The 26,216-nt window shown below is 39.3% G+C and overlaps 1 protein-coding gene across 1 annotated transcript in view; it reads right to left on the bottom strand.

The window, feature by feature from the left end:
* PTPRR (protein tyrosine phosphatase receptor type R) overlaps positions 1-8,013 on the bottom strand; it is a 275,894-nt gene extending 267,881 nt beyond the window's left edge. The window contains exon 1 of the mRNA XM_052640206.1: positions 7,944-8,013. Coding sequence (XP_052496166.1) covers positions 7,944-8,013 — 70 coding nt within the window. The remainder of the gene's footprint in view (positions 1-7,943) is intronic.
* Positions 8,014-26,216: the final 18,203 nt, after the last annotated feature.

Here is a 26,216-nt window from a genome sequence, read left to right as displayed (position 1 = left end):
GATTGTCATTATAAGTAGAAAATTATCTAAATGGAAAGTGCTACTATTCACAACATAAATTTGCTAATTGTCATTCTGTGGCAAATATCTCAATAGTAGACACTTACAGCTACATTGTTTGGTGAGCAGGAATTAGGAAACCTGATCTTAAAATAATATTTTACCATTAAAATGTTTCAAGCTATTAAAATCCTTCGTGTTGAGAAATATCAAAGCTATTCTAAGTGTGTCAGCATTTGTAAGTGCTTTGAAGATGAAGAATGCATCTATGGCCAAGTAGGATCTTTAGAGGGAAAAATGGCTTTCTCTACCTTTTGAACTAGACTTTACAAACAGCTTTTAAGAGATTTAACAATATATTTACCATGAAACATAACATCCATGTTATCACTAATAATAATGGCAATAAATGAGTTTTTGATGTGTGACCCCATCATCTCAGAAGAAGTGACATTTTTATTATTCATCAACCACTCTCCATTCTTCAAGTAAAAGCACAGCTCCCATAAAGGTTTAATAAAGACTTTATCTATACATAAAAAAGAGAAAAATTGTATAAAACCATCCAATACTCAGAAATTTTCTGTGATGGTTTGGATTTTGGTAGGGGGAGCAAAGGAAGGTTAGATTATTTTTTATTTCTGCTTATTGAACCCACTGCCTCAAACTCCCACCAGATTTTAAATGTGTAGGTGGCTCATGTTTGTTATTTCAGATAGCTGATCAGTAATCAGAATTAATTAAGGGTTCTGGGTCCATTCTTTAATGCACAGCTATCATGTTATATATCTTGTCTAATTCTTTTCTCTCTTTAAAATGAACACATTCATCTCACTCCCATCCTAAAGTAGTACTAGAAAATCATATAGGAATGTCTATCCATCTAGGAGGAGTTCAGCACACAACATCACTAGAATAAGCCTCATGCTCACAGAACACAAACTTATCTTAAACAGAATATGTTTAAATGAAAGCTATTCTGTCCCATTTCCACTGCTTTGTAACCAGTAAACATACATTTGATTGAAAGGGCAGTAGTAAAGTCAATTCTACTCTTTATGATCATGAAAGTGAGATATAATCTCTTTGTAAATATAAATTAATCAAAATTTATTTTGCCAAATACATCCTGAATATATTTATTGGGTGCAACATTTATTGATGGTATACTGGATAACAAGCACAGTTCTATTAATATATTATTAGTATACAGAGATAAAAGCTACAATTCTCTTGTTGTCCTCAAAAAAAACCAAAACAAAACTCAGGTTAAGAGCATTAATAGTGAAATACACAGGGCCTCAAAGGAAAACCTAGGAAAGCTACTTGGATGAGATGGTGTTTGAGGAAGGGTTCTCAAAGTAGGCAATGCTCAACTATGATTTAAAGTTGGAGAAAAATTATCTAGAAAATGAAGCAGAGTTGGATACTTAAAATAAATAGAACAGTATGTGAAAAGGATGAGAGGCATGGCAAACCAGTGAAATTTGCTTTTAGTATGATAACAGTGGGCAAAGCAGAACACGATGATAGGAAATAAGGATGGAGTTGGGAAATACCTGATAGTAAAAGACTTCCCCATGCTAATGAGTCTGAGTTTACCCTAAGAGAAAAGGAAATGGCTGTATTAGAGAATACAAAGTGAGAATGTGATCGAGTATGCTTTTTCCCAGTTGTACCAGGCTTGGGTGACTGTTGGGGACTCTCATGTTATTCACAATGATAGAATATATAGAAATAAAAGAAGTTGTTACGGGAAGTGCTGAGCATTAACAGCCAGATTCCTGATACTTGTGGGATCTCCAATGACTCCTAGAAAATTGTAGTGATAGGACTGGAGAACAGGAGAAATATCTGAGATAGAAATATGGATTTCAACTTTGCTATGTAGGCCTGGATGTAAACATCCACAGAGAAAGTATACAGGGATAAGAGAGAAAAAAAAAGACCTAGGACACATAAATTCTACAGAGCACTAACCTATTAAAGAATGCTCAGAGAAAGACCTAAAAGTGCAACTGAGAAATGACTAGTTAGATAAGAGAGAAGCTATTGAGGAAACCAGTGGCTATCCATGGGAATCAATGAGAAGAATTTTCAAAGTTAGATTCAATCTAATCTCAATATTCATTGATAAGGAAAAGATATATTACCACCTTAACTATATGGAACCATAATTAGAGTTGGGGAATTTGCTGTATGACTCAGGGAACTCAAACTGGGGCTCTGTAACAACCAAGAGGGGTGGGATAGGGAAGATGGGAAGGAGGGAGGGGACATATGTTTATCTATGATTTACTCATGTTGATGTTTGGCTGAAACCAACACAATCCTGTAAAACAATCACCCTTCAATCAAAAAATAAATAAATTTAAAATTAAGAAAAAAAGATTAGAGTTGATAGAAAAGTAGATGAGAAACAGAGAAGAAGTCTGAATGATAGATAATACATTCATCATTATCTGGGTTATGGATAATACAATCCACAATTTTACAACGTGCTAGTCAGGGTGTCATTTCCAATAGAATAAGCAGTCTCCATGGTTCTAGGAATGTGTGGTCTCAAATATACATACATCTATCTTCTTAAGTGCTAAAGATGCAGACATTATCATAGCCATTCCCATAGGTATAAAGCATTTTACAAAGAATTAAAAATATAGCCAACTAACAAGGCATTTGGGCTCTTACAGCATCTGGCAATCAGCTGGAAGGACTTTGCCACTGAGTTCATCGATAGTTAAAGCCCATCCCCAGTTGCTCTTCATTTCCCAAAGTAGCAAAGTCTGCTTGAGATTGTATGTCCCCTGGGTATGTGAGACTTCTGGGGAGCAACTTAATTTTTGGGTAAATGAGCTCTGCTGAAATCCATTCTGGAAGTGGCTAAGTTGAGTAGGTGCCTTGCATGAGTGCCAAGAAGAAATTAAATGCAAAAAGAGGAGACTAAAAATATTACTGTGTTGTTTTTATTTATTCAATGTATTTTTCTAATCTTTAGTAGCTTTTATGCCCGGCACTGCTTCTCTCCCAGTGCTAGGATGGGCAGGATCTGCTATAGAAATAGCAGTAAACAAAATAGACAAATAGCTGATAGCACTTATGAAAAGTGAAAGTGAAAGGCGCTCAGTTGTGTCCACGCTTTGTGACCCCATGGAAGTCCATGGAATTTTCCAGGCCAGAACACTGGAGTGGGTAGCCTTTCCCTTCTCCAGGGGACCTTCCCAACCCAGGGATCAAACCCAGGTCTCCCGCATTGCAGGCAGATTCTTCACCAGCTGAGTCACAAGGTAAGCCCAGGAATACTAGAGTGGGTAGCCTATCCATTCTCCAGTGGACCTTCCTGACCCAGGAATTGAACCTGAGTCTCCTGCATTGCAGGCAGATTCTTTACCAACTGAGCTATCAGGGGTTATATGTGGAATCTAAAATAGGACACAAATGAACATATCTAGGAAACAGAAACAGACATAGAGAACAAATCTGTGGTTGCCAAGGGGGAGAGAATTGAGAGCTTGGAATTAGCAGATGCAAACTAGTATGTATAGAATGGAGAAACAACAAGGTCCTACTATATAGCACAGGGAACTATAACTATATATATTGAATATCCTGTGATAAACCAGAATGGAAAGGAATATGAAAAAGAGTATCTATATGAGTTACTGAGTAACTCTGCTATACAGCAGAAATCAACACACCACTGTAAATCACCTATATTTCAATAAAATTAATAATAAAAATAAATCAAGGAAGGGTATTGGAAGATTTGAGGGGTGATGAAATATTAATTAGGATAGTCAATGAGGGCTTCACTGAGAAAGTAATCTTTGAACAAAGACTGAAAATTGAGGGATTGAGCCATGGAAATATGGAGAAAGGATAGTTCAGGCAAAGAAATAAAACTTTTTGGGAGGATGGGCAAGCACTTGGTGTCTTCTTGGAATAGGGAGGAGACCACTGTAGCTGGAGAGAGACAAAAAAGAGGAAAGCAGAGAGATATCAGAGAGGTAATATGGAAGAGAATAGAGCAGACCCCTGGCCAGTGTTAAGAACTATGTTGAGTGAAAAACTGATTCTGGAACTCTAAGGGACTCTTCATTGAGAAAAGATATCTTAAAATATCATTTTCCTATCTGTCTACCCTTTCTTTTTAAAAAATATTTTATTTATTTATTTTGGCTGCATTGGGTCTTAGCTGCAGTACAGAGCACACAGGCTTCAGTAATTGCGGTGCATGGCTTAGTTGCTTCATGGCATGTGGAATCTCAGCTCCCCAACCAGGGATTGAACCCATGTTCACTGTATTGCAAGGCAGATTCTTAACCACTGGACCACCAGGGAAGTTCCTACCCTTTCTTTTGAGTATGGGGTTTCTGCCAATGACTTCCCTGATTCTCTTAGTTCCATCACAGGAACTCTTGCTTCTCAAAGACTAGAAGACTAGGCACTTCTCTGAGAATGAAGAAGCATCATCAGAATCTACATTGAAAGTAGTCTCTGTGTCATTCAGAAAAGCAGGTAGTAAGAACCATACAGAAATTTGAAAGAACCATTTCCAGAGCTCGAAGAGAGAGTAATGCATTGAAATCAACTTGTGTTTTTTTAGCAAGACATTCACTAGGAAAAAGAAAGCTTTCCCATGAGGATCTTCAAGATACCCCAAGACATTTACTCCTTTGTAACTAAAATATTATCAATAAATATAATCTCCCATAGTTCTTTGGGCAAAGAAAGAGAAGAAACACTGAAGGAAATAAGCTACCTGTGGCTCTTCCACGTAATTATTTTACCATCCAAATCATTGAATACCTTGTAGTTGCCTTCCTGGATATTCCTAAAGTAGTCTTTTCTAGTGAAGTTGATATGTTATGTTGTTTCACAGAGGTGTAAGGAATGAGGACAATTAGGGAAAAAGAATCTGGCACCACTATCTCAGTGGTAGCCTCCCAAAGAGTGTAGGATTTTACATAGCGTGCAATCACAGTCCTGGAAACATGGGGTTTTTACCCTGACTGTACTGTTAACTGGCACTTTAAAGTAATAATATCTACTAGTTACTGAATCATAGTTTTCTCACCTGTATAGTAAGCAGCTGGGTGAACAATAACTATCACTTTTTCTGTTAAGGTCTACAAAAATCAGCTGCCATGGATAGAGTTGAGTCCAGGTTCTCTGATAAACTCCATGCTCAGTAATTCATTACAGTTATCTTCTCTACAGATGTTAATTACACAGCATTGTACCCCTCTTCCTCTTTTTGCTCCCATAGACATTGCAAACAGATCGCAATACTTTTCCCTGTTAAGTCATCAGAACTCAGGGTTGGTCAGAATGTTTTGTTTTTTTTTTTTTTTTTTGCATAGTGACTCAGGCGATCATGACCAAACAGTTGGAGAGGGTACTCAAGGTGAAAACAGTTTGCTACTTTACCATTAGGAGAATGACTATGGAAGTTAACAGTTTTTAGTATAGCTACGAAAAGCACTCACATCCTGGCAGCCAATTTCTCCCATCCTGAAAGAGGTCTAACCTATCATTAGTTCTGCCAGCTTACCCTGGGCACAACAAAACAGATCAGTTAGCTTTTCAGCCAAAGAGGCTTGACTACACAGAATTCATTCTCCTTCTTTATAAAGCCCACTTTCCCCCTGAGAGGAGAGCTTTCGGTAAGAGAAGCCAAATGAGACATTCAACAAGTAGAGACTATCACTGACTTCTTGATCTTTGTCCTTCCACTCACTCACCTTTTTATTACCCAAATCTACAGGAGCTGAGATCAAGAAAGCTGATTCGTCTCAGTTCTAATGAAAAGTCCTAACAATGTTATTTAGATAACTGTGATGAATTTTAATCTGATGACAGCTTGTGACCCACAAATTGCTGTTTAAATTAAAATGCATTCAAAATGAAACTGGCAAGACAACCACAATATTAAACTTGCAATCTGCTGTGGAAAAAACACCTATCAAAAGCACTACATTAAAAATATGAATGCAATTAATTTCTATGTGGCATCTTACAACTGAAATCTGGAGATAGCCTTCAATGCCTTGTGACTAAATTCAATTGATTAATCATCTTCCTTTTTTTCCCCCTCAAATTAAGAAGTCAAAGTAGAGTTGGATTGGTTTGTCTTGGTAATACACCCTTTGGCAGAGCTCCAGGTATAATCTAGGGCTACAGACTTCTAGGTTTCTCTTTTGATGAACAGAAGTCCTCTATTTCCTCATCCCAAATGTTCATCTACAACAAATTTATAAATGTTTTCCACCTGCTTCATTTTAAGGTTATTTATAGCTTTTAAGTTATAATTACTCAAGATACATAAAATGTTATCTTTAGAAATGTTATATATTAGTTTTAAAAATAACAACACTAATATTTTTCATAGATCAGTTCAAATCATTCCTAAATTTGATAGGAACTGAGGATATTTTTGGTAATAGCTATTTGTCTCAGGGCTATAATTAAACAATAATGTAAATAAAATTCAACCCAATGTGTATGTTTTCATCTCATATTTTGACATTAAAGAATTGTATGCAGTAATAAAGGATTTACTACAACTGTTTGCAAATAATTTAATGACCATGTCATAGCTATATCCCGGTTTTCAAAGTGCTAAAGAACTACTGAAAATTCCACAATATAACATCATAATTATAACAATTAACATGGGTACTTAATTATAGCCTGAATGTTCCTATACATTACTTGTTCAAGAGATTCACAATACATTAAAATAGCATTAGCTAGAAATAAGGAAGTACCATCTTTCACTCTCACAATTGCCTACACAGAAAAGGACTCACCCACACTCTTTCTAAAAGATACCCCAAAATTGCAATTTTATATCCATTATCTTCATGCACTATCTCTGAACTGTAGTATATACTCAATAAAATATTGCTTGGAAAAATGAATGAATACGTGTGATTGGATGACAGGCAAACTCGGGGAAAATACCTGTTCTTTGATTGCTACAGGGATACTGCACGGACAACTGCTGTCGCAGTACGGCTCCCAAAATCTCTCTACCATATTTTATTTTGGTTCATGTGTGTGTAAAAATGATAAAGGATTCAGTCCAGCAAGTCCCTGTATCAGATCGAGGCTGCATGTATCCAAAAAGCAGGATCTATAGCGACATTTTATGTACAATTCCCCAGGTACTTCCTAAGGTTTGCTTCCAAACGAAACCTGATACTGGTTCTGATATCAACTATATTTATATCCGGGAATCAGTCTCACTGTCATTTCTTTCTATACCTCATCAAACCCGTCCCAGGGACAGTGCCTACCCTGCGGTTGTCAGCTTTGAAACTGTGATTGGTTTTCTGTCTGGTGCCCTCGGAACCTGACCATGATGCTGAAAGAGACGAGAGAGTCCTATTTTAAAGCTTTCGTCCGTCTTATTGGTTTAGAAAATTCGACTGACAAGAGCTGGGGCCAAAGGAGCCTGGAGTGGCATCGTTAATGGGAACCGTGTATTTCGATCTTTGGGGCAGAGATGTGGTCCATCAGGTTACAGCCAATGGATCCCTGTGAGCTCTCGCTAAACCGAGAGACCTTACGGAAGTAGCCGCTGCAGTAGAAAATATTACATCCAGTAGGGAGTCTTGTCAGCCTCCTGAAAAACGGGCAGTCAAGTGCGGAGCTTAGAAACAAAATCTGGGAGTCTAGATGGAGGGGAGGGGTGGAGGAAGCAAACCTGTATTCGCATTGAAAATGTTCATACGAGGTCAGGAAAAATCAAGGGCTGATTTTAGCTTAAGTTTTCGGCCTCCGTCTTCCAACAGGTGCAGGACTCCCTCGCCCCTACCGTGTCAGCACTGTCCTGCTTTGCCTTTCTAAGGGTTTCCTCGCGAAGCCAGCTTTCCCTAGAGTCCTGGAGCATGTGCAGTCTCCCGGCGCATCCACAGCTCTGCCGGGCAACCCCTTACCTGCAGCGTGAAGACTAAGAAGCAGGCACAGCACAGGGAAGCCGACCGCTCTCCGCATAGTGCTTTGCATTGAGTGGCGGAGGAGCAACTCCGCCACGACCCCACTTCAGGCAAAGTGGTGTTGGAAAGAGCCCCCGCCGAGAGTCCTCTGGTCTCCGGGAGGCATTCGCAGGTCCTGGGCTGGGGCTGGCAGAGCGGTGTGTGGCGCGAACAGAAGCAAGCACCAGCTTCTCCACCTTAAGAGAGGAGGGGAGGAAGAGGAGTGGGAGGCGGCCGCAAGCCGGGCGGCGCTGGGCGGGGGCCGAGATCGCGGGGAGCCGCTACAGCTCGGCCTTCTGGAAGCTCCGCAGCCGCGGGGGGGCGGCGGGGGGAGGAGGTGGGGGGAGCCAGCCCTGGAGCCCGGGGCCAGAGCTGTACGAGCAGCAGCCCCACCGCGCCGCGGCGACTGAGCATGCCCGGTGCTGGCCCTCGCGCCGCACGCACAGAGTTTCAAAGTGGAATTCCACTCCTCCGGGTCTTAGCTGCTGCTGCGAGGGAAGCAGGCTCCACGGCGCGGGGGTGTGGGGGAAGCATGCTGAGACTGTCATCAGGGATCCAGTATCTGTCCAAAACCTGGGAGTGGGACCAGATGAGGGCCAGACTTGAAGAACCAGAGGAGACGGCCTAAAAAAGTGTCAGCCCCCCACCTCACCCTGTCCCTTCCCCAAATCTTGGTTTACACGTGGACATAGCTCATACATGGGAGCTGACGTTCTCTGGGCCTCCGAGTGCCAACCTCTCCAGGCTGCCCATGGGAACAGAGTGCAGGTGTTGCCAGGGGGAGAGGTCATGAGGCAGCCTGCTGAGTATAAGCAGTGAACACGCATCCTGGGGGTGCCTTCTTTCTAACACGATCCCCCTCTCCCGTGTCTTCAGCGGGGTCCCTGTTTTTCAAGCTCAAAGCCTATGACCACCGTAGTGGCCTAAGTTAGGCCATACTTAGAGACTGGTAGGACATACCCATGTAACAGAAGAGAGGAAGACATCTTTTTGTATTTTGGAGATATTATCCTTTGTCTCCACTTTACTAAGGTAAAATGTAATGGTATCACCCCTGTAACTAGACTCCTCCTGTCCAAGTCTGAGTCGCTAGGAAGGCTGTAGCAGTCTGTCTAATATAGGTGTTGATCCCCCTCATTGGGGACACTGAGTGTGGAAATCCTTCTATTAGTCCAGGGGCTCATTACTCCTGGTCATGAAGTCCCTTGGCCAGATTTCTCTCCCTTAATTAACCCAGGAGCTCTGACTTTTCTACCTCTGTGTCTTGGGATACTGTGGCCCTTCCCAGGTTACTCCCACTTGCTTCACTACCACACTCAAGCTTGCAAAGGTCTAACCTTGATCTCATTTTTCCAGAAAGCCCTGGGCTAACTCCAGATTACAGTATTTCTCTTCCACATGTGAATGTATATACAACCTTTGCTTAGCAACATCACATATTTTTCTTTTATATTCATTCATCTGTGGTTCATCTTACAACATAGCTGAGGGGCCTTAAGAACGTCTGCATCTTTGTATCACTGAAATTGAATAAAGTCATTCTGGGTAAATAAAATGTATGAATAAGTGCTTGTTGAATTGAACTGTGTATCTCTTCAATGCTTTCTTTCTCCATCCTCTGTGGACTGGGACAACTAATGGGAAACATGCTACCCATAAGAGTTTCAATTAGAGAGGATGTCACAGGATCTGAGCCTAGGCAGTATCATTTCCTTTATAATTTATTTCATCTCTAGCACTGAGAGACAAGGTCAGGAACTGCACGCCACTAGTTGCAAAAAGGTGGAGAATGAAATGTATTTTTGATAACTTGTCAGGACTTCTGTGCTGAAAATCGAGCTCTGTGCAGCTTTACTCTCCCCACTCCACCACTTCCCCACATGGGTGTGTTACGTACCATTTCTGTGGCAAAACCATTTCACCCCAAACCTCCCTAGGCTACAACCTCTTTCCTTACTCTGGATTCACTTTTCCCCAGTCTCCTTTCCCATAGCATATATCGGTTTCTAACATACCAGAAGAATTACTAATGGCATGGAATGGTCTATCATTCATTATCTCTTTCCTTAACCCCACCCCCTTCCCACAATGGAATCCAACCTCTACAATGGCAGTTATCTTTGACAATTGTATTCACTGATGTATGCCAACTGACTCTAACAGTGCCTCACACAAAACAAATGATCAAAAATAAATTAATTAAAAGCAACTAGTTGATAAAATTCAATAGTGACAGTTATCCCAACTCTTTGGAATTCTTACTAGATATTTGAGATAACTTATTTATCTATGTTTAAAAATCAGAGGAGTAACTCTTCTCATCTAACATCAGGTCCTAGAATTGCTGAAGGGCTGAGAGTCAGGAGGAGTAATTGCAGCCCAAGTACAATGGGTGTACTTCTATTATTCCTAATAAAAAAAAAAATTACCAAACTCCATAGATCTCCAAGAAGAAAATGCACATTCGGTAAGGAAGGAATATTACTGTAATGCCCCAAACCCCTTGCTTTCCCACAGATAATTTCAACATTTATTTGGGGGATATTTAGAGTTTCAAATAATATAATTCACTGTGACTTTGCCAACAAGCATTCAGCTAGCTATTTATTTTGCCCAGGGGTGGAGGTAGCTGAATTATTAAACTGTGCATGAAAATTCCCTTCACAGCAAAATTTCCAGTTTCTAATTCAGGATATACCACTAGAATAGTTCAGTACAGTAAAAATAACCTCAAGTGAGATGTAATTTTGGTGACTGGACAGTAATTATTAATTCACTTGAAAAAGATAAAGGAGAAAGAATTTCATATTCCTTGGTGAGTTGACCTAATATACTTTCAAGAGATTGATCCCGTGACATGTGAAGTCAGAGTATAATAAGTAAATCAGCCAATCAATGAAAAGCCAACCCCCTTAATTCTTTGAGACAGATTCGCTGCTTTCCCTTGACTCGGCGATCTAACACCAGTGAAGGCAATTTGGTGTTGCGGAGAAGAGCCTCTGTTAGTAAACTACATCCAGTTTCAGAAAACTAGCTCCAGTTTAAAGAAGTATGGAAATTACTATGAGAGAGCCAGGCAAATTATTAATAATACTGGATTACAGAACTATGTCCTAAAGGAAATCATTTACATTTTGAAAGAGAAACAGAAAATTACTTTCATGGGAAATCTTTTCACCAGAAAATGCACCATCTCTGTTTCCTATGAAGTGAGAGTCAGGAAGAATTTATACGGGAAAGAAGCCTTTCAGAACATGCCCTCAAACTGAATATAACCACTATGAGCCTCCACATTAACATGTCTATAAATGGATGGAAACCATTCATACTGGCCATCTTTCCCTAGGACACTTAAAAGAAATTGGATCTACTGACTGTAAAAGTTTCTTCTTTAAATTATTTAGATTATGATTATTATTTAAATATGAGCGTTAACCTTGATTAGCGCTTCTGTGTGCCAGGCTGCATTCTAAGCATATGAATTTCCCACTTAAACTTTACAATATCCCTGCAAGGAGGTATTATCATTATCTCAGTTTAGAGATGGTAGGGCTTTGCTGGTGGCTCAGTGGTAAAGAACCCACCTTTCAATGCAGGAGACGTGGGTTTGACCCCTGGGTTGGGAAGATCCCCTGGAGTAGGAAATGGCAACCTACTCCAGTATTCTTGCCTGGAAAATTCCATAGACAGAGGAGCCTGATGGTCTATAGTCCATGGGCTTACCAAGAATCAGACACGACTGAGCGCACTTAGACAAACATCAGAGAAGCCCCTTGCCCAAACTCAAGTAGTAGGTAACCAACCAAAAGACAAATTGGTAGAGTTAGGATGCACAATCAGATAATTTGTTACCAAACCACTACAATATACTACTTCATATATAATCAGTGTAAATAGTGACATTTGTAATTAACTGATTAGAATTAGGTCAGGGCCAGAGCAGAAGACACTGATCCTATATCTGGCAATAAAGCTCTGTAGCGAGAAACACCCATAGGAGATTGTCTGCAAATGGATGAGGCAATGCTGTGGCAGTGGACTCTAAGGTCAGCATCTAGTGAACAAAGATAGACAGCACCCACAATCACGCTTAGGAGAACCTGTAAGACGTATGCTTACAGTAAAGTAGAGCAGGAGAGAGATGATCTCTCCTTGAAGGGTGGAAGTGGGGGCAGGGATGTGTAGCGGGCAAGAAGCTATTAGTGGAAAGCAATAAACAAGCTGAGTCTTGCTGGATAAATAAGTTCTAACTGTTCCATATGAAGAGAGAGGTTGTGGGATTGTGTGAGCCGGGAAAAGAGGCATGAAATAGTGAAATGAATGCAAGGAACTTCTGAGTGTGTACAGGAGCAGCAAGTGACAGTGACCACGTGTTATTGAGACCTGTAATGTGTTTACCCTGCCCCATGCTTTTTAGCCATTTTGTCAGTCACAAAGTTCATTTCCTTCGCCTGAGAGATATCTATAGATGAGAGGGGAAAAGAAGAGTAGTAATTTATTTACACAAATTGAAGGACTGGAGGTGAATTAAGCTGCATTCAGAGTAGAACGGCTCAGAATCCAAGAGAAGGAAGTAGAAATTTGGGGGCAAAAGTACATTCAGATGAGTGGCTTCACCATTAATTTTTAAAAATAGTTTTCCAACTATGAAAAAGCAGAACAATCTACCCTTCTGTGTAAGCACACAGGGAAGAAAACAGCGAGATAGAAAGGGCACCAGGAGTGAAGACGAAATGACTAAAATTTACAAAATACATATTTTCACACTCTTACAAGAGCTCTGGGAGATGTTATTTTCCTTTTTGAGGAAAGAAGGAAACTAAAACTCAGTAAGGCTAGTAATTTGCCCATACATCCAGCTAGTAAGTGATATGGCTGGGATTACAATTCAGGACTGGTGACCCTAGTACTAGGTTTTAACAACTCTGTTGTACTGATTCCCTGATTAATGGAAAGAACTAACTTCAAGACTTAAATGGAAAATGTAGTATTTTAAAGGGGTTTCCATGGTGGCTCAGATGGTAAAGAATCTGCTTGTAATACAGGAGACTTGGGTTTGATCCCTGAGTTGGGAACATCTCAAGAAACAGATTTCATCAAGAGGATTAATGACAATTAAATTTTATGACTTAACAGAGCTCTACTTTTTTTTGAGTTTTAGCTATTTCAAGTGTTTGATACACACACACACACACATACAAATACATAAAGACAGCAATATGTATTCTAAGAAAAAATTAGATACCCAAAATAAGATATATAGTCTTCTATAGCTGTCTTAGTATAATACATGCTTCCCTTGTGGCTCAGCTGGTAAAGAATCAGCCTGCAATGCATGAGACCTGAGTTTGATCCCTGGGTTGGGAAGATTCCCTTGGAGGAGGGAATGGCTACCCACTCCAGTATAATACAAAAAAATCATAGTAGAAAGGCTATAAGTACTGATAGATTCTGCTCTTGGTTCATCATTAAAATTTTATTCAAGATGAAGTATAAGCTTTCCTGGGAGCTAGCTAGTAGTCATCTACTCTGGCACTGCAAAGGTCAGATTCAGCCAAGATGTCGGTAATAGATTTGTAAACTTCTGACTCTCTGCATTAGCTCTCTGTCCATCCCAAGACACTAATCAGGATGCACTTACCCCATCCATCATCCTGAGCAGCACACAGATGTGAGAACCCCCAGTGTCAGCTTAGACCAGCTACTTGGGGCCAGTCAAATACATTTTTTGCATTGTTTGATCATTCTTTAAGATTTCCTTGAATGAGGCCATTTTGGAACAATTCATTCACCCAAAGGCCCAAGACACTAAGAAGATTCAAAGAATGTAGCTATGGCTTGGTTAAATCATTTAATCTGACTCCATTCCTGTTAATCATTTTCTACCATAACTGTGAGATGATGTGAAAGAATATCTCCCAAACATGGGCCTCCATGCCTTTCTTACTGATTGCTCACTCTTAGAAATGAAAAGCCATGGTTCTCTCTGTCTTATAGTTCCTTATTGCCCTCATTCTTGCAGCTGTATGCCTATAGAAGAGAAGATGGTAATTTATCAGTCTAAGATTTAGTGTGGAGAAACATTTTTAGATTAAGATGTTCCTTTGTAAAAAACCTACACCTCCACACATGGAGAGGAAAATTAGAGGAAAGCTTAGTAAAACTGACTGTAATATGATCATCCATGTCCTCAAATAATTAAGCAGTCAGTCATCTGTCCATGGCCATGATTTTGACTTATTCAACAGAATCCAAATGTGCCAGGACAACACTAGCATCATTGCTCAGAGAATATACTAGGAAACAGTATTTGAAGTCAAGTTACAATGGGATAGGCTACATCACATTCATTCCCCAAATAGTGAAATAATCTGCTGATATTTCGTTGATACCTTATTTGACCTCAAATAATTTAAAGAAAACACACATTGAGTACCTGTGATGATCCAGGAAGTGTTTTTAGTTCTTAGGATGTATTATTAAGCCCCAAAGACAAAGATTCCTGTCCTCAAGATGCTTGCATTCTAGGAGGAAGAATTACACATTTAACAGTAAATATAAGAAATAAATAAATTATATAATATGGTGAAAGTTGATAAGTGCTTTGGGGAAAGGAAAAATACATGGAAGTATGGGAAATTAGGAGAGTGAGGGTGGGGTCAAAATGAGTACAAGGAGTTTACCAAATTAATAGGATATTCAAGATAAGCCACGTGGTGAAGCTGAGCAAAGATTAGAGACTTGAAGTTGGTGAAAGAGTTGTCAAACAGATACCTCGTTAAAGAACTTTCCAGGAGGAGGGACCAGCAAAAGGCTCTGATTCCATAGACAGCTTAACCAATCTGGAAAACCACACTGTGTCAAAAAAATTTTCCAGCATGCCTTTAAATATACTATGTATGTAAAGAGAAATACAGTAAGAAAAATGGAAATTAAACTAAATGAAAATTTCTTCATAAGAATTTTTAAATTAATTCTAGTTGCATTGATTTCAAATTACAGTAAGATAACTCTGCAAATAACAAAAACTCAAGAGACGGCAACTACCCAATGGACATAATCATATGAAATTCCACTCTTTATTTCATGCTATTAGTGTAAAATAAACATCTTATTAATTAGAAATGTGGGTGCATTTCTAATTAAAAATGCATTAATTAAAAATTAATTAGCACATTAATTAGAAATGCATGTGTTGATACTTTATTTATCCTAAGAGACTTAGAGAAAAAAATTTGTGAACTACTTTATATTAAACTACCAACAAAAGAATCAATCCAATGTATTATGGATGAGAAATCTAAGCAGAAAAAGAAAGAGAAAAATACCCTAGCAAGCATTTTTGTGTTCTCAGTTTCTTCCTTGGCAAATGGTATCAAAATACTTGAGCTAAATACTATCCAAATGCTGGAGAATAAAGATTTTGCAAATGTCCTGTTTCTTAGAGTAGCTTAATTTTGATTTTTTGTTGTTTGGGATAGAACAGAAGGTAACCTCACTTTACATTTTAATAAAATATCTTTTTCATTCAAGTCCATATGACAAGGGCTCATCCAAATACTACTTCATGGTTAATACAAAAGGAGAAAAATATAAATAACCTCTCTTGAAAGAAGTCATCTGTATCCTCTGATCTTAGAAGTACTGTGCTTTAGAAAAGAAAGTAAATAATCTAGCCTAGATTTTGACTGCAGAGCTTAAATCAAATTTTATATTTGATCTGTTCTAAATTGATAATCACAAAGATTGAAAAGTATACTCCCTTCAAAACCAAATTCAATAACAGAAGTGCTGTGGTCAGGCGCTCAGCTGTGTCTGACTCTTTGCGACCCCATGACTGTACCCTGCCCGGCTCCTCTGTCCATGGGATTCTCCAAAAAAGAATACTGGGATGGGTACCAGTTCCTTCTCCTCTAGAGGATCTTCCTGACCCAGGATTTGAACTTGCAGCTCTTGTGTCTCTTGCACTGGCAGGTGGATTCTTTTCTGCTGGTGCCACCTGGGAAGCCCTCAGTAACAAACGTGGAAATAAAACTAAATTTATCTTTGAATTAGCCATAATTAGATAGCACTCTAACTTTAACACACTATTTGTAGGAAGTGGGCAAAAACAGACGCCATATTTCTGAAATTTACCAAATTTCTGAAATTTATTTAGATTTAAATAAAGTTTAAATTAATTGTCTTTAGAGTTGAACATTCTAAATTATGAAAGTAAAAGCATCCATTGAACAATAGACAATATGGAAAGAAAGAAAAAGGTGTAGTCATGGATTTCATTAAGTGGAGATAAACAGAGGTAACATTTTGGTACATAGAATTCCCTTCCACTCCCACACTGGGGAAATATGAGTCTATGCATCCATGTGTTTATAATTATTACTAACTTTAACAAAATTTATATGTCAGTAGCATCAAACTGTGGATTTGGACACTGTTTTTCCCCCTAATAGTATTCTGGGAACATATTACCATGTGATTATTTTTAATTGTTGCATAGTATTGCACTATGACATTCCATTTTGACTTCTCAGTTTTAGAGTTCTTCCTCAATTATTGTGAGCTGCTTAGAGAGTAAGAAATGATACTCCCTTAACCTGCAAAATATTTGGAAACAGGTATAGGAGATTGAAAGTTATAATATTTCTAACATAGCCATGCAGTACTAGCACTGGTGAAGCCGCTGCCCCAGTCAAAAAGGAAACTCTAAAGTGTCAAAGCCAGGTGTCAGGAATGGGATGTCACAGATTATGAGTCCTACCTCAACCTCCGGCAAATTAGGAAGAATCAAAATGTGTACATTCCATTCAGACTACTGCCTTTCCTAAGAATGATGAGTAAAGCAGGAGATGAATGGACAGTATTTGTTCCTTTTTTCTTTATCCTTGGATAACTCAATCAGCTGACTCTGAAATTACCATAACAAAAAGTATTATGGGGTAAAAAGACCCGTAAAGTGAATTGTATAAATAGGAGCTATAAGTAATTGTGTATTTCCTTTCTATTTAAAAATATTATTTTTGCTTCTGGTTTCTTTTTAAAATCTGAACAGTATAACTACCTTCTCACGCTTATTACCTTCCTGCTCAAATGTGATGACACTCATGATTTTGTAGTTCCTAATCAGAGCTTTAAACTTACTGTAATATCCATAAACAATAGGCAGCATTGTTTAAATTTTAATGTTAGTTAACTGGCATTATATTCTATACTGTTCATGGAGTTCTTGAGGCAAGAATACTGAAGTGGTTTGCCATTACCTTCTCCAGCGGATCATGTTTTGTCAGAACCATATTCTGTGGGATTATAGTGAATATTTTATCAGAATTAAATTCTATAAAGCTCAATTTTTTTGCATTTTCCCCTCTATTAAAAATAAGTTTTAAAAAATGTTTCAATAAATCTTTGCATATGTTTTTCAAGCGTGTTTACCACAGCTTGTCTAAGCCACACACATAAAAGTTAAATTGCTCACATATAGGCTATCACTATGTAGTGTTGATAGTAATTTGCATTCACAACAGCAACGTATGAGAATCAATTTTGCTATAGCCATAGTTTTGCTATACCCATACATAAGCGTCATATTTAGCAATCATTTTGCCCAATCAATACCTATTAAATAGTGTCTGATTTTTAAAACATCTTTTCTTGGTAGTTAGCACAACCATTTTATTATTCATTTTTTGTTTGTCCCAACCAACCTAGATAGCATATTGAAAAGCAGAGACATTACTTTGCCAACAAAGGTCCGTCTAGTCAAGGCTATGGTTTTTCCAGTGGTTATGTATGGATGTGAGAGTTGGACTGTGAAGAAAGCTGAGCACCGAAGAATTGATGCTTTTGGAACTGTGGTGTTGGAGAAGACTCTTGAGAGTCCCTTGGACTGCAAGGAGATCAAACTCCAGTACTTTGGCCACCTCATGCAAAGAGTTGACTCATTGGAAAAGACTCTGATGCTGAGAGGGATTGGGGGCAGGAGGAGAAGGGGACGACAGAGGATGAGATGGCTGGATGGCATCACTGACTCGACGGACGTGAGTCTGAGTGAACTCTGGGAGTTGGCGATGGACAGGGAGGCCTGGTGTGCTGCGATTCATGGGGTTGCAAAGAGTCAGACACAACTGAGTGACTGAACTAAGCTGAACTGAAGCCTCTTTCCATCACCTCCACTAGCTTTGTTCGTAGTGATGCTTCCTAAGGCCCACTTGACTTCACATTCCAGGATGTCTGGCTCTAGGTGAGTAATCACACCCTTGTGATTATCTGGGTCTTGAAGATCTTTTTTATACAGTTCTTCTGTGTATTCTTGCCACCTCTTCTTTTTTTTTTTTTATAGTTTTTTATTTTTTTAATTTTAAAATCTTTAATTCTTACATGTGTTCCCAAACATGAACCCCCCTCCCACCTCCCTCCCCATAACATCTCTGTGGGTCATCCCCATGCACCTGCCCCAAGCATGCTGTATCCTGCATCAGACATAGACTGGCGATTCAATTCTTACATGACAGTATACATGATAGAATGCCATTCTCCCCAATCATCCCACCCTCTCCCTCTCCCTCTGAGTCCAAAAGTCCGTTATACACAGCTGTGTCTTTTTTCCTGTCTTGCATACAGGGTCGTCATTGCCATCTTTCTAAATTCCATATATATGTGTTAGTATACTGTATTGGTGTTTTTCTTTCTGGCTTACTTCACTCTGTATATCGGCTCCAGTTTCATCCATCTCATCAGAACTGATTCAAATGAATTCTTTTTAACGGCTGAGTAATACTCCATTGTTTATATGTACCACAGCTTTCTTATCCATTCATCTGCTGATGGACATCTAGGTTGTTTCCATGTCCTGGCTATTATAAACAGTGCTGCAATGAACATTGGGGTACATGTGTCTCTTTCAATTCTGGTTTCCTCAGTGTGTATGCCCAGCAGTGGGATTGCTGGGTCATAAGGGAGTTCTATTTGCAATTTTTTGAGGAATCTCCACACTGTTCTCCATAGTGGCTGTACTAGTTTGCATTCCCACCAACAGTGTAGGAGGGTTCCCTTTTCTCCACACCCTCTCCAGCATTTATTGCTTGCAGATTTTTGGATCGCAGACATTCTGACTGGTGTGAAGTGGTACCTCATTGTGGTTTTGATTTGCATTTCTCTAATAATGAGTGATGTTGAGCATCTTTTCATGTGTTTGTTAGCCATCCATATGTCTTCTTTGGAGAAATGTCTATTTAGTTCTTTGGCCCATTTTTTGATTGGGTCGTTTATTTTTCTGGAATTGTGCTGCATAAGTTGCTTGTATATTTTTGAGATTAGTTGTTTGTCAGTTGCTTCATTTGCTATTATTTTCTCCCATTCAGAAGGCTGTCTTTTCACCTTGCTTATAGTTTCCTTTGTTGTGCAGAAGCTTTTAATTTTAATTAGATCCCATTTGTTTATTTTTGCTTTTATTTCCAGAATTCTGGGAGGTGGATCATAGAGGATCCTGCTGTGATTTATGTCTGAGAGTGTTTTGCCTATGTTCTCCTCTAGGAGTTTTATAGTTTCTGGTCTTACATTTAGATCTTTAATCCATTTTGAGTTTATTTTTGTGTGCGGTGTTAGAAAGTGATCTAGTTTCATTTTTTTACAAGTGGTTGACCAGTTTTCCCAGCACCACTTGTTAAAGAGATTGTCTTTACTCCATTGTATATTCTTGCCTCCTTTGTCAAAGATAAGGTGTCCATATGTGTGTGTATTTATCTCTGGGCTTTCTATTTTGTTCCGTTGATCTATATGTCTGTCTTTGTGCCAGTACCATACTGTTTTGATGACTGTGGCTTTGTAGTAGAGCCTGAAGTCAGGCAAGTTGATTCCTCCAGTTCCATTCTTATTTCTCAAGATTGCTTTGGCAATTCGAGGTTTTTTGTATTTCCATACAAATCTTGAAATTATTTGTTCTAGTTCTGTGAAAAATATGGCTGGTAGCTTGATAGGGATTGCATTGAATTTGTAAATTGCTTTGGGTAGTGTACTCATTTTCACTATATTGATTCTTTCGATCCATGAACATGGTATATTTCTCCATCCTTGCATTCCTATACACCAATAATGAGAAAGTAGAAAAAGAAACTAAGGAAACAATTCCATTCACCATTGCAATGAAAAGAATAAAATACTTAGGAATATATCTACCCAAAGAAACTAAAGACCTATATATAGAAAACTATAAAACACTGATGAAAGAAATCAAAGAGGCCACCTCTTCTTAATATCTTCTGCTTCTAATAGGTCCCTACCATTTGTCCTTTATCGAGCCCATCTTTGCATGAACTGTTCCCTTGGTGTCTCTAATTTTCTTGAAGAGAACTCTAGTCTTTTCATTTTATTGTTTTCCTCTATTTCTTTGCACTAATCACTGAGGAAGGCTTTCTCATCTCTCCTTGCTATTCTTTGGAACTCTGCATTCAAATGGGTATACCTTTCCTTTTCCCCTTTGCTTTTCGCTTCCCTTCATTTCACAGCTATTTGTAAGGCCTCCTCAGACAGCCATTTTGCTTTTTTGCATTTCTTTTCTTGGGGATGGTCTTGATTCCTGTCTCCTGTACAATGTCACACAGTGGAGTTATTTCTCCACTGATCTCCAATAGCGTATTGGGCACCTACTGACCTGGGGAGTTCATCTTTCAGGGGATGAAGATAGGGGAGTCCTATCTTTTTTGCCTTTTCATACTGTTCATTGGGTTCTCAAGGCAAAAATACTGAAGTGGTTTGCCATTCCCGCCATCCATAGTTCATCAGGCACTCTGTCTATCAGATCTAGTCCCTTAAATCTATTTCTCACTTCCACTGGATAGTCATAAGGGATTTGATTTAGGTCATACTTGAATGGTCTGGTGGTTTTCTCCACTTTCTTCAATTCCAGTCTGAATTTGGCAATAAGAAGTTCATGATCTGAGCCACAGTCAGCTTCTGGTCTTGTTCATGCTGACTGTATAGAGCTTCTCCATCTTTGGCTGTAAAAAATATAATCAATCTGATTTCGGTGTTCACCATCTGGTGATGTCCATGTGTAGAGTCTTCTCTTGTGTTGTTGGAAGAGGGTGTTTGTTATCACCAACGTGTTCTCTTGGCAGAACTCTATTAGTCTTTGCCCTGCTTCATTTGTACTCCAAGGCCAAATTTGCCTGTTACTCCAGGTGTTTCTTGACTTCCTACTTTTGCATTCCAGTCCCCTATAATGAAAAAGATATCTTTTTTGGGTGTTAGTTCTAGAAGGTCTTGTAGGTTTTCATAGAACTGTTTGACTTCAGCTTCTTCAGCATTACTGGTTGGGGCATAGTCTTGGATTACCGTGATATTTAATGGTTTGCTTTGGAAATGAACAGAGATTGTTCTGTCATTTTTGAGACTGCATCCAAGTACTGCATTTTGAACTCTTTTGTTGACCATGATGGCTACTCCATTTCTTCTAAGGGATTCCTGCCCAGAGTGGTAGATATAATGGTTATCTGAGTTAAATTCACCCAGTCCAGTCCATCTTAGTTTGCTGATTCCTAGAACGTTGATGTTCACTCTTGTCATCTCCTGTTTGACCACTTCCAATATGCCTTGATTCGTGGACCTAACATTCCAGGTTCCTATGCAATATTGCTCTTGACAGCATCAAACCTTGCTTCTATCAACAGTCTCATCCACAACTGAGTGTTGTATTTGCTTTGGCTTCATCCCTTCATTCTTTCTGGAGTTATTTCTCCACTGATCTCCAATAGCATATTGGGCACCTACCGACCTGGGGAGTCCATCTTTCAGGGGATGAAGATAGGGGAGTCCTATCTTTTTTGCCTTTTCATACTGTTCATGGGGTTCTCAAAGCAAGAATGCTGAAGTGGTTTGCCATTCCCTTCTCCAGTGGACCACATTCTGTCAGACCTCTCCACCATGACCCACCCATCTTGGGTGGCCCCACAGGGCATGGCTTAGTTTCATTGAGTTAGACAAGGCTGTGATCCGTGTGATCAGATTTGCCTGTTGTCCGTGATTGTGGTTTCACTCTGTCTGCCCTCTGATGCCCTCTCTCAGTGCCTACTATCTTACTTGTGTTTCTCTTACCTTGGACGTGGGGTATCTTTTCACGGCTACTCCAGCAAAGCACAGCTGTTGCTCCTTACCTCAGAGGTGGTTTTAGAAAAGGAAGAGGAAGCAGAGATCAAATTGCCTACATCTGCTGGATCATCAAAAAAGCAAGAGAGTTCCAGAAAAACATCTATTTCTGCTTTATTGACTATGCCAAAGCCTTTGACTGTGTGGATCACAATAAACTGTGGAAAATTCTGAAAGAGATGGGCATACCAGACCACCTGACCTGCCTCTTGAGAAACCTGTATGCAGGTCAGGAAGCAACAGTTAGAACTGGACATGGAAAAACAGACTGGTTTCTAATTGGGAAAGGAGTATGTCAGGGCTATATACTGTCACTCTGCTTATTTAACTTCTATGCAGAGTACATCATGAGAAACGCTGGGCTGGATGAAGCACAAGCTGGAATCAAGATTGCTGGGAGAAATATCAATAACCTCAGATATGCAGATGATACCATCCTTATGGCAGAAAGTGAAGAAGAAGTAAAGAGCCTCTTGATGAAAGTGAAAGAAAGTGAAAGTAAAGTCGCTCAGTCATGTCTGACTCTGCAACCCCGTGGACTATAACTTACGAGGCTTCTCCATCTATGGGATTCTCCAGGCAAGAATACTGGGATGGGTTACCATTTCCTTCTTCAGGGTGTCTTCCCGACCCAAGGATCAAACCTGGGTCTCCCTCATGAGGCAGACGCTTTAACCTCTGAGCCACCAAAAGTTCGCTTAAAAGCTCAACATTCAGAAAACTAAGATCATGGCATCTGGTCCCATCACTTCATGGCAAATAGATGGGGAAACAGTGGAAACAGCGGCTGACTTTAGTTTTCTGGGCTCCAAAATCACTGCATATGGTGATTGTAGCCATGAAATCAAAAGACATTTACTCCTTGGAAGGAAAGTTATGACCAACCTAGACAGCATGTTAAAAAGTAGAGACATTACATTGTCAACAAAGGTCTGTCTAGTAAAGGCTATGGTTTTTCCGGTGGTCATGTATGGATATGAGAGTTGGACTATAAAGAAAGCTGAGTGCTGAAGAATTGATGCTTTTGAACTGTGGTGTTGGAGAAGACTCTGGAGAGTCTCTTGGACTGCAAGGAGATCCAATAGTTCATCCTAAAGGAGATCAGTCCTCAGTGTTCATCAGAAGGACTGATGTTGAAGCTGAAACTCCAATACTTTGGACACCTGATGCGAAGAGCTGACTTATTTGAAAAGACCCTGATGCTGGGAAAGATTGAGGGCAGGAAGAGAAGGGGACGACAGAGGATGAGATGTTTGGATGGTATCACCAACTCAATGGATATGGGTTTGAGTGGACTCCGGCAGTTGGTGATGGACAGGGAGGCCTGGTGTGCTGTGATTCATGGGGTCACAAAGATTCGGACACAACTGAGCAACTGAACTGAACTGAACTGAAGCCTCCTTCCCTTCTTCCTTTTGGATTACTGAACTATTTTTAATAGTCTATTTAAATTTTTAAAATTTAAACTCCTTTTGAATTTACTTATTGGCCTTTTAGAGTTTCCCTGGTGGCTCAGCGTTAAATAATCCACAATGCAGGAGACATGGGTTTAATTCCTGGGTCAAGAAGATCCCCTGGAGAAGGAAACGGCAACCCACTCCAGTATTCTTGTCTGGGAAATCCCATGGACAGAGGAGTCTGGCGGGCTACAGTCCATAGTGTCACAAAGTGTTGGACATGACTTAGCAACTTAACAACAGCACTGGCCTTTTCAGTTCAGTTCAGTTCAGTCGCTCAGTCGTGTCCAACTCTTTGCGACCCCATGAATCGCAGCACTGGCTAACTCATTTTGTATCATTTCTTCAATAGTTACTCTAGGTAGTAAAATGCACATACCTTCCATTAACAACCTACTTAGAGTTATTATTCTGCTGCTATTTTAAGTAAAGAAGATTTATACCCAAATAGATTCCTTGGACCTGCCCTTCTAATTCTCATATATATTACTTTTATATACATTGAAATCCATTATAAACATGATAATTTTTGCTTTTAACAGTAATACATGTTTTAAAGATCTTAAAAAATATAGTCCTTTATATTTACCCAGATACATACCATTTATCCTGCTTTACTGATGTTTAATTGGTGTACAAAAAACTGCTCATGGTTAATCTTCTAAGTAACGTGGGGTGTTTTTTTTCTTGCTTTCAAGATTATTTTCTTTACTTTTGAATTTCAGCAGTGATGTGTCTTGGCAAAGGTTTTTTTGTTTGTTTTAGTTTATAATATTTCTTGAATCTATAAATTTATAATTTTGTCCACATTTAGGAAAAATTTTGCCATTATTTCTTAATATACATTTTCTGCACCCGTTTTCTCTCTTTCTGTGATTCCAATTACATGATTTTGATTTTGATCATTTCCCTGATAGAGAATCCACCTGATAAAAAATCAGCTGGTAAAGAATCCTCCTGCAAGACCAGAGACCTGGGTTCGATCCCTGGGTTGGGATGATCCCCTGGAGAAGGGAACGGCTACCCTCTCCATTATTCTGGCCTGGACAATTCCACGGACTGTTTAGTCCATGGGGTCGCAAAGAACTGGGTATGACTGAGCGACTTTCACATTCCCTGAAGTTCTGCTCATATTTTTTTCCTCTCAGTTCTTTAGATTGTATCTGTTTTTCTACTGTAATATTATAGCAGCAAACTCCACTCACTAGTTCTTTGTTCCAGAAGGACTGCATGTTTCTTAATGGAGTTCATGATGCCCTCTCTGCTAACTGCCACAAAAATGAGTAGTTTACACTGTCTATGCCATTCCCTTCAAAATGTCACCTCTCCTCCACAATATACCTGGTTTTATCTTTTCTCCAGTGCTGTAAGTTCAACTTCTTTTGCATCTTTTTTCACTGTTAATAGTATCTGTGAGAGTAGTGGTCCAGTAACACCTGGATCAAACCAGAAGCATAACTCAGAATCTTTACATTGTGTATTTATGACAGTCCTTCAGTGGTTCCAAATACATGTAATCTCTCACTTTTCAACTCATTGTCTTACTCAAGGTTTATTATTTGTCTATATTGTGAATTAAAGCCCAACTGCAGAATATAATAACACTCCTAATCTCCCTCTTACTCCATAGCACCATATCCACCATCATTCTAAACTTCTTTCCCAATGTCAGCTTGTGCTTAGTACCTTGACTTCCATTTCCCCATTGAGTTTTGTTCTTTGGGGATACTTCTTTCTTAATTTTAAATTTGGCAGTACTTTAAATTTATTTGTCACAATTTTTTCATCACTTCTAGGCATTTTCTCGAAGAAGGCAATGGCACCCCACTCCAGGACTCTCGCCTGGAAAATCCCATGGGCGGAGGAGCCTGGTAGGCTGCAGTCCGTGGGGTCGCTAAGAGCCAGACATGACTGAGCAACTTCACTTTCTCTTTTCACCTTCATGCATTGGAGAAAGAAATGGCAACCCATTCCAGGGTTCTTGCCTGGAGCATCCCAGGGATGGGGGAGCCTGGTGGGCTGCCGTCTATGGGGTCGCACAGAGTTGGACACGATGGAAGCGACTTAGCAGCAGCAGCAGCAGCAGGCATTTTCTAACAGAAGGGTTAGGAAGAAGTTAGCTTAATCAATCATTCTGTCAGAATGAGAACATGATCTTTGTCTTCTATCTTATAAAGCAGATATCTTAAAGATGTCTTATAAGGTAGAAGCAGTATACATGTATGTATATATATATAAATATATATACATATGTTTGTCATAATAAGCATTGTAACTTGGTAGAAAATATAATAATGATGATGTTAGTGATTATAACTTCTACTAAAACAAAAGTCTTTGCCTCTATCCAAATGCTGTTTTACAAAACCGCAACATATAAGGTACAGTTCAGTGCAATCACCGTGGTTTGCCACTAGTTCATACCGTCAGCAGTGCATTGTTACATAAGTACTAGCATGAAAGCAGGCACAGGTCACTCCATATTAGGCAGCTGAATCAGGAACTGTTTCTCTTCTTGAATTGTCCTCAACAACTCTAAATACACTGAACAAGCATATAAAAGTGAACTCAGTTAATCATTACCTTCTGCTTATTTAGTAGGCCTGAAATGGCTTCTAAAAATTAATTATAAATG

This window comes from Budorcas taxicolor, chromosome 5 (genome assembly GCF_023091745.1).
Source record: "Budorcas taxicolor isolate Tak-1 chromosome 5, Takin1.1, whole genome shotgun sequence".
In the NCBI taxonomy this organism is placed as follows: Eukaryota; Metazoa; Chordata; class Mammalia; order Artiodactyla; family Bovidae; genus Budorcas; species Budorcas taxicolor.
Note: the sequence above shows the minus strand (reverse complement) of the source record. Positions and strands in the feature narration are given on the sequence as shown.